Here is a 14543-nt window from a genome sequence, read left to right on the forward strand (position 1 = left end):
TTCATGTAATATGACGAGAACTTGAAGAAATACAGATCAAGCCAAATGTAATATGACGATGCATTTGAAGATTAATTCTAATTGTAGGTAAAAAAAGGGGTTATAAAACATATGCATTACATAATATACAAGAGAAGTGATTTATCCTTTTTTTTTTTTTTTTTTTTTTTTGGGTTCTTTACGATTATCCACATGAACTTGATCAAAGATCAGTCTCAATCTTCTTGTTCATATCCGCTATCATCTAATGCCAAAAATTGTTTTGTTCAACTCCCTATACCCACCTTAAGCCAATATAGCTACACAATCTTCTCTGGTTTAAACATTCTTGTTCTTATTTCATTTTCTAGCCTCTGGCACCAATATCTTCTATCATTTTAACTAAAATAAAGAATAGTTTAGGAAACACAGGCCAACTTAAACCATCTCCAAGATTTTTATATTCCCGGTGGAATTTGCAGCTAATAAGGTGGTTGAGGACTGGCCACGCCAACAGACCGATGAGATAAACTGTGCAGCATCATCCATTTCATGGCCAGAGAGGGGGTCCCTGCTGTTAAAGTTGAAAGACAGTGCTGGCATGGGGAAAGCTTTATGGTATACAAAAACCTGTTCCATGGAGAATATTTGACATCAATAAACAAATGAAACCAAAAATGCCAAAACAGGTGTAATATTTTTGTAACTGGAAATTTTGCCAAGTGCAGTTCCAAAATAATTTGAGACTTTAAGCACGTCAATTATACCAGCACCTATTAAGAGTTGGTTATCTGACTGCTTTAGCATAAAGTTTTCTAGACATTGTTAATACGGGCCATAACATCCAGTGAATAATTTATCAGTTTGGTTTCCATTCAAGATGGTTCATGCAGCCAATTTCCAGAAGTGGGGATCAAGGCAAATTATTGGGTTTAGGGGGAAACGGAGAGATGAGAGGATTAGAGCTATTGACTTCTACCAGGCAGTTCGTGTTTATGAAACAGCTCTAAGTGTAGGAAATAGATATTGGATTAACCAAAAAGGTGAATGAAACCCAACTAAAAACTATTGACTTCTTCAACATAATCGTGTTTAAATGCCAATACTGACTAGTGACTGCAAGCATGAAGGAAATTAGATAACACTGGGGACTTCATTTTCATATCGCCATCTAAAACGTCTAGAGTAGGATATAATTATACATGGTGATCCGCCAGTTCATGTTTTCGGGAAAACATGAAATGTGACTTCCAAACATGAGGCAACCACATGATACCTGATTTACTTGATTTGCAATGAAATCAGTCCTAATAGCGGATGTGCATGTAAATCAAAACCAAAATGATTTGTTGATCTCCTTGATTTCCAATGAAATCAGTCCAAACAGTGTATGTGGATGTAAACCAGAAGCATATGATTATCTGATCTCCAGGCAAATTGGATACTTACAGTAGAGACCATAAACTTTATTAGGGTCATTCAATAATTTAAAGCTAAACACGGAAGAAACTCAAAAATTCTTCTCAAATAAGCAAGTCAACTATGTTCAAACTGCTGCACCAAATAATATATACAAGCATGGTTAACAATCAAAATATAAAATTAGCTTCTACCTCATTAGTTTCTGAGCCTGTAGCAATGTAACCATCAGATACCGACAAACCTACAAAATTCTGTAACAACAAAAGCATGCATTGCAACAAAAGTATGTCAACCATGGTGGGACAATAGGATCAATGTCAACATTGATAATAATAAAATCAGAAAATGGGAGCAAGTTCATTACAAAGTTAAGAGAGTTCAGTAATAAAAATATTAAAAAGCAAAAAGGCAGGGAGCATGAGAAATGGCCACTGATGCAAAAATAAAAATACACGTAAACCATAACAACTGATATCATGCCAAAATCCTTCCTCCTTTCATAGGCTTATTTGACTACCATTTTCAACTAACAATTCTTTGATGAAGATTGAACATGGATCTTAAGCTAAAAGAATGAAATTAAATCTTTCAAATAATTGCATATATTAGCCATTTGCTTCATGTCATGTGTCAATCTTGAAAACACCAGGATTCCAACCCAGCCAGTTACGTTTTAAAAGCAAATAACATTATGCAAGTGACTGAAAATCTTATGCTCCAGCATCACCGTGATGCTTGATTTTTTTCAATTCTTTTAGCAAATTTTTACTATGGTCAACCAAATTTGAAATAAACAGCTCCCTCCAATGAAGATGAAATTAAATCCCTTTTCCAAGTAGAGCAATACTAGGAATTTTGGATAAAAAAGGTGTCTAAAGCCTCTCTCTTGCTTGATTCTTACGAAACTTCAATCTGCTGTCTCATCAGGAAGGGAACCTACAAACATTCCTATTTTATCAGGATTTCTAAATCCTCGGTTTCTAATCATTCAATGAGCACATTATATTTCTAATACACGAGGAAGAAAAGATGAAGAACGATGTATCAGAAAATCTTTTGGAATTTATATATCTATCTGTTGCAAACTATGCACTACTGTCATCTGAAAAACAACAGGAAAAATCTTTCTTTGTTAGGATAGATGGATATACTCCAATAGCTAACTCCTAAAATATTTGGTTATTGGAAACATTTTCACATATTCAATGTTGTTTCCAATTCGAAAAATAAGTGAAAACATATATATATATATATATATAATTTTTATTATGCAGACTTTAAATTTTAGCAATTAGATATTTTTAGTGGTTCAGATTTGTTCAAATTTAAAAGACACACAATAAAAGAATTGTACACAATAAAGTCCGTAAAATAAAAATTATCAGGACGCCCTGATAAGAGGAAAACTCTCTCTCTCTCTCTCTCTCTCTCTCTTATATATATTAAAGACTTCATAATGGCTTTCCTAAATATCAGATTGATAAATATCTTGATGTTAATACCTCATAATATAAACATAAAATCAGTCAAATTCAATATGAATAAATGTACCTTCACATTTGTGTGACCTGTGAATGACTGAAGGGGAGTATCAATAACTCGAGATGTGCACGTTGACAAATCCCAAAGCTTTATAGTGTTATCTGTGGATGCTGAAACAAGAGTTGTAGTGTCCACAAACTTGACATAACTCACAGTTTTGTCATGTCCAACTAATGTGCACAGTGGAACCTTTGCATTACGGAGATCATAATAATAAATCCTATGATCAGCTGAACCAAATGCAAGTGAACGACCAGAATCCAATGGAAACTGCACACAGCAAACATTGGCCTTTGTTTTGATGGTACCAATACTTACTCCCTGCAGTAGCAACCCATGTAAGAAGAACAACTTATCACACATCCAGAATTAAATCTACACGGTATGAAATTAGATAAAAACAGTACGTTTAGTTTCAAAGCTGACATCCACCAAATGCAAAAGTAGAATTGCCTGATTGATACTCCAAAGCTTAACTGAACCATCATCACTCCCGCTAGCCAATAATGTTGGATCTGTTGATGAAAAGTCAATGGACCAAACGCGCCTGTCGTGCTCTCTCATTTCTGTAAGTACTTGACTTCTTGAAACATCCCATACCTGAAAATATTAAGCAACTTGTTCAAAACAAAGTGGTAGAAAGCTCAAAGGTGAATAAAATGTAAAGCTTGTCCTACCTGTACCACACCTTCAAAGTTGCTTGAAGCAATCTGGCTTTTGATATAAGTATTCCAACATATGCTGCTGAGCTTCGATCTACTAGCCATTTCAACCACAGGATAATGGATATCACGATTTTCATTTATGATTGTATTGCATTCAAATACTTTAATCTTCTTGTTTACGCCAGCTGTTGCAAAAAATTCTCCATCACGATCAAAACTGAGGGAGCATACTAGGTTGGAAGAATTTAATAAATCCCCTTGGTTCAAATCTGCCTTAACCTTCAACTTACTGAATGACAGATATTTGCACAAACCCTCAAGGAATGGATTTATCCACCCAATTTGTCTACCTTCATTATATCGCTCGTTATTGACTGAACTTCTTTCAGTTACAACAATAGATCCTCTACCATCACTACTTAAAGGTGAATGTCTAATCAAAGGTTTTCCTGGAGGCCTGATTGGTCTGCATCTTGTCAAAAAATATGCTGCCTCCAATTTCTTGAAGTTCTTCATCAACCGAGAGCTTTTAAAAAGAACACTCCCCTCGTTTTTGGTGATGGTAGCTGATTTCTGATTATCGTCTAGATTATCATCACATTCCTCAATGTTGTGAACCTGAAGTCCTGGTCTAAATCGTTTTCTAGAACCCAAGGTAGAAGAATCATCATTATCATCAATATTTAATGAAGGAAGATTTAACATTGAGTGCTCATCCTTCCCCAACTCCCCATATGAACCACCCTTTTTCTTAAGTACTGTTTGCTGCTTCTTAACTTCTTCAATATCAGAACAAATAAAAGAAACAGTGGCCTGCAACTTATCAGCAGCTTCCTGCTTTCTTTGTTGTATCAGCAAAAGGAATTCCAGCAATAACTCCTGCTCATCTGTTCTCTCCCGTAGCTCTATTGCTGCTTCACGTTCTTCCAAATCATTTCTTGGTTCATTGAGAAACTCACTCTGTAACAGCTCACTGTTAACAAGGCATGGAAATGTAAGATTCCCATGGATATAAATTAATGGAAGTAGATCAAATGCAAAATTTATTAGAGAAGGTAGGATGGTATTTCTAAATGATTGATACTACTTATCCCAAATCATATCCCAAAATTCACATCCCAAACGACATGTCATTATATCTGACATTGTCATATCATTTAACAAATCATTAATTTATTTACATGTCAATGCCACATATGGGAATGCATCATTTGGGATGTGATTTTCGGGATATGTTTTGGGATGAGTAGCATTATTCTTCCTAAAATGCAACATCATCATCAGATGAATACAATGCAAACAAAGACTCTCCAGTTGCTTAACCACGATATGAAGTCATACCAAGACAATCACATGGTGGTTATGCCAAAAAAAAAAAAAAAAAAATGGGAAAGAGATTACATCCTATCAGTTGATGTTTTTAGGACTTATTTACAATTACCTAACTTGGACATGATTCATGAACCTATCTTCCTAATTACTAGGGGCAGGCCTGACCCTGTGTTTTATGCAGGAAATCTTAAACAAACACAGTCAGGCAGCTAAATTTAGTCTGATTTCAAAAATTCCTAAAATCCTAGCTCCATTTTTACATGCAATAAATACATTTCCTTATAATCTATATACCCCAAAAATAATGATGACAATCTTCATTATTCTTATTAAGAGAACCAATCAAACAATTTTGCACAAAAGCTCACAAAATAAAGCAAATTATGGAGTGATAACAGTCAATATTAATAAGTGCTAATGTAAACTATTTTAGCAAGTTAGTAAAACCCTTGTGTACTATGGTTGCACAAAAAACAGACAATCACCTCAAAGCACTTTGGTAAAAATATTTTATCCGACATTTTAAGACAGAAGTGTAATAATTGTAACAAAAATTAGTCATCTAAAAATTACAATTAAATTGAATTTGCAATGTCCAGTCAACAAAGATCTCTAAAAAGAGGGTTCAAGGCTACAGAAAATGGTAAATGAATGCTAAAGGTGTGTGATGTGGACTAAAACTAAAATTAAAGAGCTACACAAGCCGGACATTGGGTATAATAAAGATTAAAACCACAATGTATGTAAAAAGCAAATGTAAGGAGAAATCACCCCATTTTTGGACGACTACTTGGCTCAGGGTGCAGTAACCATAAGCAAAATGAAGCTTCCTTTGGAAATTTCAGCAGCAATTGAGGAGGAAGAACCCGATGTCTCAAACTAGACATAGTTCTGCTCTTTTCTTCTCTTAAGCTAAAAGGGCAGAATAACTAGAAAGAAATCAAATCATCAAATAAGTGTACAAAGAAAACCAAAACAACAACTAAAACATTACTTAGAAGACCCTACACTAGATAAATTAAGAAGAGTAGAAAAAGTTGCTGCGTCTTTTTCACATACCTCAAAAAGAAGAACACCCAATCGGTAAATGTCTGAAGCACAGGAAACAGAAGCACCAGCAACTTCTTCAGGACTGGTGTACCAATTTGTCTCCATAAGTAAAATCTGTTTCATTGGGAATGGTTGCCTCTTTTCTTCAACTTGTTCCATATTCATTGTATCCAAGATTTTGTTTTCTTCAGTCTCTTTTACTAAAATTACATGTGTTCCACAAACTGAGCTTGATTGCATGCAACTAGCTTCTGACAAAGCATTTCTTTGAGTTGTCACTGGCTGAAGCTCTTCACTTGTCAACCTTCTTCGTTGCTGAAGCATGTCATGGGGCAAGGGATAAGATAAATCTTTATCCTCCAAATTTTGGCTATTTAATCCTTCCTCAAAAGAATCAGATCCAGAATCTGAACATGAGGCAGATTCAATGAAAGAGACATGGTTAAATGAGGACATGACAAAGCATGATGGCCGAACATTAAGAACAACAATTCCTTGTGAATGTGCTACATTTACAATCTCCACTATTTGCCTAAATATGTGCAAGCATTCAAAGACATCTACAGATCGTTCGGGTCTATCCAACCACTGCCTCAAGCTAACATCACCCCACTCTATTGCACGAACAAAAGGGTTGATAGCCGCATCATCCTCACAAACCCCAGATAAACCACCCTGGTTTCTTAGGGGATCACTATCATCCAGCACAACTCTATCACTCTCCTTTATAAACCCAAAACCATGTGATGTATCAACCGAAACCCCAACTCTTTCCGCATGACTAAGTCTAGGGTTTCTGTTTGAGACTCCAGAAGTATTCAATGCCCTAGAACTATCAGATTCCTGCCAAGCAGAGTCAGAAGAACCTTCCATAGTCATCCGCCTAGGGCTGCATGAAGACCAATATACACACATCTAAGAAATGGACGAATTAACCAGCTTCTACCACACCCCGGCACCTCCACCATAACCACTTTCAATCAAGAACTCATTTCCAAATACACTGTAAAAACCACTATAAACTTCTGGCCAAGCTAAAACCCTCAGCTCCAAAAACATAAACATAGAACCCTGTTAGACACACACAAAAGAAAACAACATCAACCTCTCAGCATGAAAGATTATCATCAAAGATAACAACATCAACACCCTACTATCACCAACGCCACCAATCAACAAAACACTCAATAAACAAAACAAGTACTCCAAAATTCAACAAACCATGTCTTAACATAACCTAGAACACTTGGATGCAATTCACAACACCAAACATCAAAAAGCACTAGTGCAACAGCACCAACAAAATTACAAAAACCATTCAGTATATGATAATATAATAATAATAAGAATACACATGCTATAAAAAGAGAGAGATACGCACCAGTAAAGCCTGGAAGGGATCATTATTGTGATCTTGCTAAGGTAACCTGATAACAGAACCACACAGCCAAAAAGACCTTTAGTTTACACAGTAAACAACAAAAGCTTCACAGCCTCATTAAATTCCTGACTTCTTTTTTTTTTTCAGAAACAAAATCAAACAAACAAACAAAAAACTACCCACAAAAAACCCAGAGTCTGTTGAATAAACAAATAGTTCTTCCAATGCAGTAATGCACATCAGCAACTTATTTAGTATTTCTTTTTGAAACATAGGCCACTCTTTTAGTTTCTCTCCGTTATCTTCCCGCTTTATTCCACTTGGCTACGTGGCACAACTACAACCCACAAGTACTTCCATCGGTATTGGCGAAAAACATAAATTAAGAGAACTAGTGGGCCATGAGATAAAAATGAAAGAAATATTATATTCATCTAACAAGTTAAAAAAAAATAAAAAAAGGATCTTTGTTACTCAAAAGGAGAAACTGCTGGTTATTAAATAATTATCATGCGGTTTAGCATACAATTAAATGGTCTAATGACCATGATGTGGCTCTTAACGACATATACAATCTTGAAAAAAGATTCAGTTTTGTTTATTTAATGGAGATAAACTGAGTCTGAACAACTGAGAAAGAAGTAAAGTGATTGAATACAAAGCTACTGTAACTAAATGATGAGAACCCACCTGGGAATCATCTTCAAAATTAGATCTTTTTCGTTGTTCGTGGTAAAATCGTGAACCCGGTATTAAAAAATTCAAAGCTCCCACCTCCCAGTTTAGCTTCAGTCTTCACTTCATCCAAAAACATGAATAAAGATTAGAACTTTAGTTTTGGAAGATGAAGATGAAACTTGTTTAACTGTTTAAGAATTGAAAAGACGCTGTTGAGATCAGATTTAGAGAATAACCAGTAAAGAAAAGGGAGCGAGGATTTGCAAATTAAGGTCTCTTCTTTTTCCATATCAAAATTTATCCCTTCTCAATTTGTAATCTTTCTCATCATTACCTTATTTAGATAATGTTATGAACATTGAACATTCAACTTTATCTTTATTTAGATATTATACTTTTTTTCTATATATATTCCGGCAAAGTATCAATGAACATTTAGGGTATTTACAAAAGTAGCTATTTTTTTTTGTCGAATTAAAAAGAAATTTGTCGTTTGTCATTTGATTATATGAAAATAAATATATGAATATGTGAGAAATAAGATGTAAAAGTGGGGGCAATTCGGAGGAATCAAGAAGTTATGGGGATAGAAATATGAGATATTGGGGTATAAAAATAAAATTTTGAAATAGTGTAATAAGATAGGCCACCGCCCACCGGCATTTATTGAGCAGAACTAACATTTGGACCAAAATAAAACACATTTCAGGTTCAGGGACTGCCACGTATTTCTCCCATTTTCTCAACGTTTCGTTTAAGAACTTGGCCACATGTTTTTGAGCTCATTCACCAACCCTACTCAAATCTTTCTTCACAATTTCAATCTATTTAATATACTTCCCATGTGTTTTTAAAGAAAATCCTCTTATTTATTAATTAAAAAAAATATTTTTGATAATCAAATAATGAACGTCAGTTGAAGAATCTTGTGTTTATTTCCGACAAATTTGACCTAACAATGTCACTAAATAAACATGATAGTAATGCACCCATTAAACCTGTGTTACTCAATATTTTTCTTATTTATTTGAGAATTTTGTCGATCTAATAATAAATATCGGGTGTTTCTAGAAGTTAAATAATTGATTTCATTATACATTCATTGGTGCGTTTGTTTCCCTATTTTTGTCCTATCTTATTCTTATCATTTCTAAAATACATATTTGTTTTTCTATTATGAAAATACTATTATATTATATTTAATTATTTTTAAACCCTTTAAGTTTGATAATTTAACTAAACACTTCTAAAAAAAAAGTTTAGAAATTAATAAAAACACTCCCAACCCACCCACATTTGCCAGATTTTGGCCATCACCGTCGGAAGGTGGCTGAAATCTGTTATAGTGGCGCACTACCGACTGGATCTGACTGGTAGTGCGTCGATCTAGCCTTTTACGGCCAGATCCACTGTGGATCTAGTCGAAAAATGTCAAATCTACCGCAAAAAATCTAGTCGTAGCTAGTCGTCAACGACGGCCATATCTTTGGCCATCGTTGATACCCAAACACGGCCAGATATGTCCGTCAATGGCCAGATCTGTCCGTCAATGGTTAGATCTAACCATAGATCTAGCCTTTTCCGGCCAAATCCACGGTAGATCTGGCTAGAAAATGTCATATCAACGCACGACCAGCCATATCCAATCGGTCTTGCGTCGATACTACGGTGGTAGCCAGCTGTCGGTATTTAATGGGTGGGTGGGAGTGTTTTTGTTAATTTTTAATGTTTTATGACATAGGTGTTTAATAAATTAACAAACCTAAGGGGGTGTTTTGTTAATTTTTAAATTCTATCTCGTAATAACCACTCAACTCTTCCCCATTGGTACACAATTTTTCACTACTCTATTCCATATTCTATCCAAAATACTACACTTATTTCCTTATTCTCAAAATATTATTCTATATTATTCAGTTCTTTTTAAACCCCTTGGATTTGTATTCAATGCTTTTTAAACACCCTGGATTTGTTAATTTAACTAAACACCTCCAAAAAAGTTTTTAGAAACTAACAAAAACACCTCAGTAACCCACATTTGCCAAATTCCGGCCACCACTGCCGGAAACTAGTCAAAATCTGGTATAATGGTGCACTACCAGTTAGATCTAGTTGGTAATGCGCCGATCTAGCATTTTCAGCCAGATCCACAATGGATCTGGCCAGAAAAGGCTAGATCCATGGCCAAAGATCTAGCCGTAGCCAGTCATCAATGACAGCCAAGATATGGTCGTCATTGACGACCAAATGAGGCCAGATCTGGCTGCCAATGGCCAGATCTAGCCGTAGATCTTGCCTTTTCAGTTAGATTCACCGTGGATTTGGCCGGAAAAGCCCATATCGAAGTACGATCAGCCAGATCTAACCGGTCGTACGCCGATACAACAACTCCGACCACCCTTCGACGGTGGTGGCCAGCTGTCGGTATTTAATGGGTGGATGGGGGTGTTTTTGTTAATTTTTAATATTTTATTATAAGGGTTTTTAGTTAATAAACAAACCTAAGGTTTATTTTTGTTAATTTTCAAATCTTACATCGTAATAACCACCTAATTTTACTTTTTTCAAAATATTATTCTAAAAAGTATCAGAATAATAAATCAAGTGCACCCTTACTTTTTAAAAAATATTATCTAAAATACTAAAACAAATGCACCCTTCACAATTTTGATTATATTATTTTGAGATATTTCATTATACTAAACCATTATAAACTATTCTGTTTAAATTCCATGACGTAATCTTCTTTCTTATGATTCTAATTTCTCGTATTATATTATTATTATTATTAATATTAAAGTTAATATAAGTCTGGGGTATAAAATATGATGTGAATTAAACAATAGGAGGTTGGTGGACCTTACTAAGTTGATAAAATTTAAACTCCAAACACTATAAATTGAGTTAGTGGTTGAGACATCAAAATTCCATCACTCATCCAAACGTTATATTATATGTCTTTAATTATGTATTAATTAATTAGATTACATCACTCAGTTACCTTTTAATGTCTTCTACGATGTAATTATTAGGGGCGTTTAGTTGGAGTTAATATCATATTTTATTTCTTACACTACAATGTTTAGTTGTTAAGTGATATAACATTTCAATAATCTTTCAAAACCAACAACAATTAATGTTGGTTATATATATAGGTGATAATCTGAATACCATAATTTTCTTACGTATTTTAATATTACTGGATAATCTTAATATTGTTACAATTTTATCCTTAATTATTAAAATTTTTGGACAATAATACCCTTATTTTGAAAATAATTTACAAAAATATTCATGGACTATCTTATCTTTATATACAAAAAAATTTAAGACATAAATACCCTTGAACTTAAAAACAATTACCCAAGACTAGTGGTTGGGCCGACCGTGCACCGATTTAGCCATGGACGCCGACGATCGGCAATGGCTTGGATGGTTGGAGTATTTTTGTTAATTTTTAAATTTGTATTATGTGGGTGTTTTAGCTAAATTCTCAAATGTAGAGAATTAGAAATAATCTAGATAATAATAATAATAATACCAAAAAAGAAATGTAATTCAGTAATCTATATAACATACCCATCAATTTATTTCAATATAACAAAACACATTTAATATAAAATTTCCAGTAATATTCAAGGTAATATATCTTCTCCTTAATATAATATTCTCAGTAATACAAAATTCTTTGAACCAAAGGTATCCCTTATATTATCTACTTATGGATACATTGAATTATGAAGAAATGTTTGAAAATAGATGAGGGGAAGGGGGTGTAGGAGAAAGAAGCACTTATGTCAGAAGTGCTTTTCTTTCTATTTATGAAAAAGGACTGGTGGATGGACACCTAGGGACCATTCAGTATGACTTATTGTAAAGAATGGAAAATACAATAATGGGTTTGATTGATACGGTGCACAAATAATTTGTGCTATGCATTCTTGTCCACATCTTTATCTTTCAGATTTTCTGGATAGCTTATGAAATCAAATTCTCTCTTCTTTAATTCCAAAAAAAACACTACTGTTTTTGGAAGCAATATTGCTTTGGAAATATTATGATTTTCATTTGGTATTTATTCCAACAATAATACAAGATTGTTTGTTGAATACTGTCAGATCGATTAATATTAAATTAAACTATTACCCTCGGAGATTATTAGAAAGGAAAAAAAAAAAAAACCTTATAAAAGTATCAAAAATCTCTCTCATGGGTATAGACGAATCCAGGAATTACTATTAGGGGAGATAAATAATTTAATATAAATTTAGGAAAACTAATTGAGTGAGATTATAATTAAATTAATATACATGTGCAAGTTCCTTGAATTGAAGAACCTGTACTGTGCAGTTCCAGTTCCGATTCCTTTTTTTGAGAACCTGTACTGTGCGGTTTCGGTTCTCCCGAAAAATAGAGAGTACTCGGATCCGCTCACCCCTAGAAAAAAGTAAGTGATTAGGGTCAAATATGAAAACATTAACAGAAAATACTACATGATGAAAACAAATGAAACCTGAGCAAAATTAAAATGATTTTTATTAAGTGGGGTCATTTAACAAGTTTGTTCCTGCTCATGGTTGTGTTTTTATCAGGTTGACCCACTATTCTTGTGTTTTGTTTCCTCTTTTATGGCCAAGTATTAAGCAGGCAAAGCAAGGAGAATAATTTACCTAAGAAGGGAAATCCCCTTCAGTCTAAACCTTGGAGAGGCCCAAGGCTAAGCTGCACAAAAAACCAAGAGAACAAGAGGATGTACAATCCTTTTAAGCCTGCCATTATTGGTGATGGCTCCAACCATGTATATCTTCTTCTTTTTTCTTTTTCTTTTTTTGATACCTGGCTGTCGAGATCAGCTTGCATGCACGTCGGGTGTTTAAGCCTAATAGATTAGATAAGTCACAAATATGATAAGTAATCATTTTGTGGGATTCGAATACAAAACCTTTAAATAACCCACCCAAATGTGTAAAATCTTGTCTAAGTGATTTGTATATCTTAATATTGCTTCCAATCATTTTTAGGGTAAAAATACATCGAAGGAGTTTCTTGAAAGAATCTCTATATGATATTTATCGAACAAAATATAAAATTATGATTGGTGATCTTAACTATACATTGTCATTAATATATACATATGGAAAGGATGCCAATCTTTGCTCAAAGGAGATACACTTTCAAGTCCATAGGTATTTGATAGTTGTATTTATACAAGACACTTTGTAATAAGCTTTTCAGAAATTACTTGTATAAGTTGCAACTATTTTCCTTTTCTTTGAGAAAAAAAAAAAAACTTTTGGGTGGGAATATTTTTCCATAAAAGCAGTTGTGGTATCAAATCAAGAGTTGACCTAATTATATCTCATATCTGAAGCAATTCTCAGTACTCCGTTATGGTATCAACAGGCTACATATTCCACTTCAACAAGCACAAAATTCCAACATACACTTTTTATTTTTAAGAAGTTGATTAAGGGTGAGAGTTTGAAGTGAATCTCCAACTCAAAATTTTATGATTTTCTATGCGTTGCCCATTGGCTGCGCAGAAACCAACATACATTTCGTCAGCTAAATCATAGAGGTCAATTTCCATCTCAAGCAATGGCGTTCGAGGCTTCTTCATCTTTGAAGGAGCCATTGTTACCTTAATGTAATTATCTGCATAATCAATCCATGCCCGATAAATCTCACCATTGTTCAGCTTTAATCCAAGGAAAGACCAGGAGGTCTGATTGCCATTGTTCTCAAACCAATACCCGGCTTTGTATGCAGTCAGAGAAAACATAGATCATGTGTTGATACCAACATGGTTATCATCGATATCTTGAAATTCTTGATTTCTAAACAAGTCGAATTCAACACCAAAGACATGGGTATTGGGATTATCGTTGCTGGTTTTATTCAAAAAGCCAAGATACTGAGCTGGTGCAGCGTCTTCAATGCCTGCGGAAGGTACAAAGATGAAGGGGCCGGGAAGTTGATTCTTGTAGGGGGTGATCGAGAAGGTGAAAGATGTTTTAAACGATCGAACTAGAGTTGAGTTTGGAACCTTTGTGGAGATCTTAAAGGGGAAGAGAACTCTTCCGACGGAGAAAGGGGTATATTGGGTGAGAGAAATAGCAGAGGAGTCTAGCATTGCACTGCCACAAAGCCGTATTTCTGAAGCAGTAAAGCCATTATTGTAGGCAAACCTGACAGCATTGCCACACTGAAAGCAAGAAATGGCCAGTAGTAGCAGCAATGGTAGTTTGAAGAGGGGCATTGTTAACTAGCTCTGGAGTTCTAAGTTGTACCTATCAGCAAATATATAGCAAAATCTTTCAACTCCTTCCTGAACAAAACTGATATATGTCTAGAGTCTAGAGGGGACAATCCAACTTTGATTTTTCAAGAGTACGAAGGACCCCATGTGCCCCTTTTTACAACTTGGCGGCTGCATGGATAGAAATCAAAGTTGGGTAGTAGACAACTTGATATAACTAGGAAACAAAAGGATG

The 14543-nt window shown here is 34.5% G+C and overlaps 2 protein-coding genes across 5 annotated transcripts; both read right to left on the bottom strand.

Annotated features, from left to right (window-relative positions):
* Positions 1 to 147: 147 nt before the first annotated feature.
* Positions 148 to 8388, bottom strand: LOC116107606 (protein SPA1-RELATED 3-like). 4 transcript variants are annotated; one of them, XM_031393898.1, is made up of 9 exons: positions 8286 to 8388; positions 8062 to 8164; positions 6000 to 7061; positions 5712 to 5869; positions 3621 to 4581; positions 3397 to 3543; positions 2953 to 3264; positions 1593 to 1652; positions 148 to 609 (listed from the first exon to the last, which is right to left on the bottom strand). In XM_031393898.1, exons 3-9 carry the CDS (start codon positions 6903 to 6905, stop codon positions 418 to 420), a joined length of 2736 nt encoding a protein of 911 aa, XP_031249758.1. In that variant the 5' UTR covers positions 6906 to 7061; positions 8062 to 8164; positions 8286 to 8388; the 3' UTR covers positions 148 to 417. The 4 variants fall into 4 exon arrangements, with proteins under 4 accessions (XP_031249758.1, XP_031249757.1, XP_031249756.1 ...); XM_031393897.1 differs by having other exon boundaries at positions 8062 to 8169; positions 8286 to 8380; XM_031393896.1 differs by lacking the exons at positions 8062 to 8164; positions 8286 to 8388 and adding an exon at positions 7372 to 7607.
* On the bottom strand, positions 6933 to 14308 carry LOC116107613 (L-type lectin-domain containing receptor kinase VII.1-like). Its single transcript, XM_031393904.1, has 4 exons — positions 13849 to 14308; positions 13605 to 13704; positions 12886 to 12928; positions 6933 to 7061 (listed from the first exon to the last, which is right to left on the bottom strand). The coding sequence occupies exons 1-4, from the start codon at positions 14306 to 14308 to the stop codon at positions 6933 to 6935; spliced, it is 732 nt and encodes a 243-aa protein (XP_031249764.1).
* Positions 14309 to 14543: the final 235 nt, after the last annotated feature.

The sequence above is a fragment of the Pistacia vera genome, unplaced genomic scaffold (genome assembly GCF_008641045.1).
Source record: "Pistacia vera cultivar Batoury unplaced genomic scaffold, PisVer_v2 Contig543, whole genome shotgun sequence".
In the NCBI taxonomy this organism is placed as follows: Eukaryota; Viridiplantae; Streptophyta; class Magnoliopsida; order Sapindales; family Anacardiaceae; genus Pistacia; species Pistacia vera.

Bases quoted from the DNA above. Each gene is read 5' to 3' on its own strand.
- LOC116107606 (XM_031393898.1), bottom strand. From the start codon at position 6,905: ATGTGTGTATATTGGTCTTCATGCAGCCCTAGGCGGATGACTATGGAA. The intron at 4,582-5,711 runs GTGATTTCTCCT...CCTTGTTAACAG, and splicing joins AGTAGTCGTCCAAAAATGGG to TGAGCTGTTACAGAGTGAGT. The intron at 610-1,592 runs GTAGAAGCTAAT...TCCATGGAACAG, and splicing joins CAGGCTCAGAAACTAATGAG to GTTTTTGTATACCATAAAGC.
- LOC116107613 (XM_031393904.1), bottom strand. From the start codon at position 14,308: ATGCCCCTCTTCAAACTACCATTGCTGCTACTACTGGCCATTTCTTGC. The intron at 12,929-13,604 runs GTATGTTGGTTT...CTAATCTATTAG, and splicing joins TATGATTTAGCTGACGAAAT to GCTTAAACACCCGACGTGCA. The intron at 7,062-12,885 runs GTATCAAAAAAA...TGTGTCTAACAG, and splicing joins AAGCTGATCTCGACAGCCAG to GGTTCTATGTTTATGTTTTT.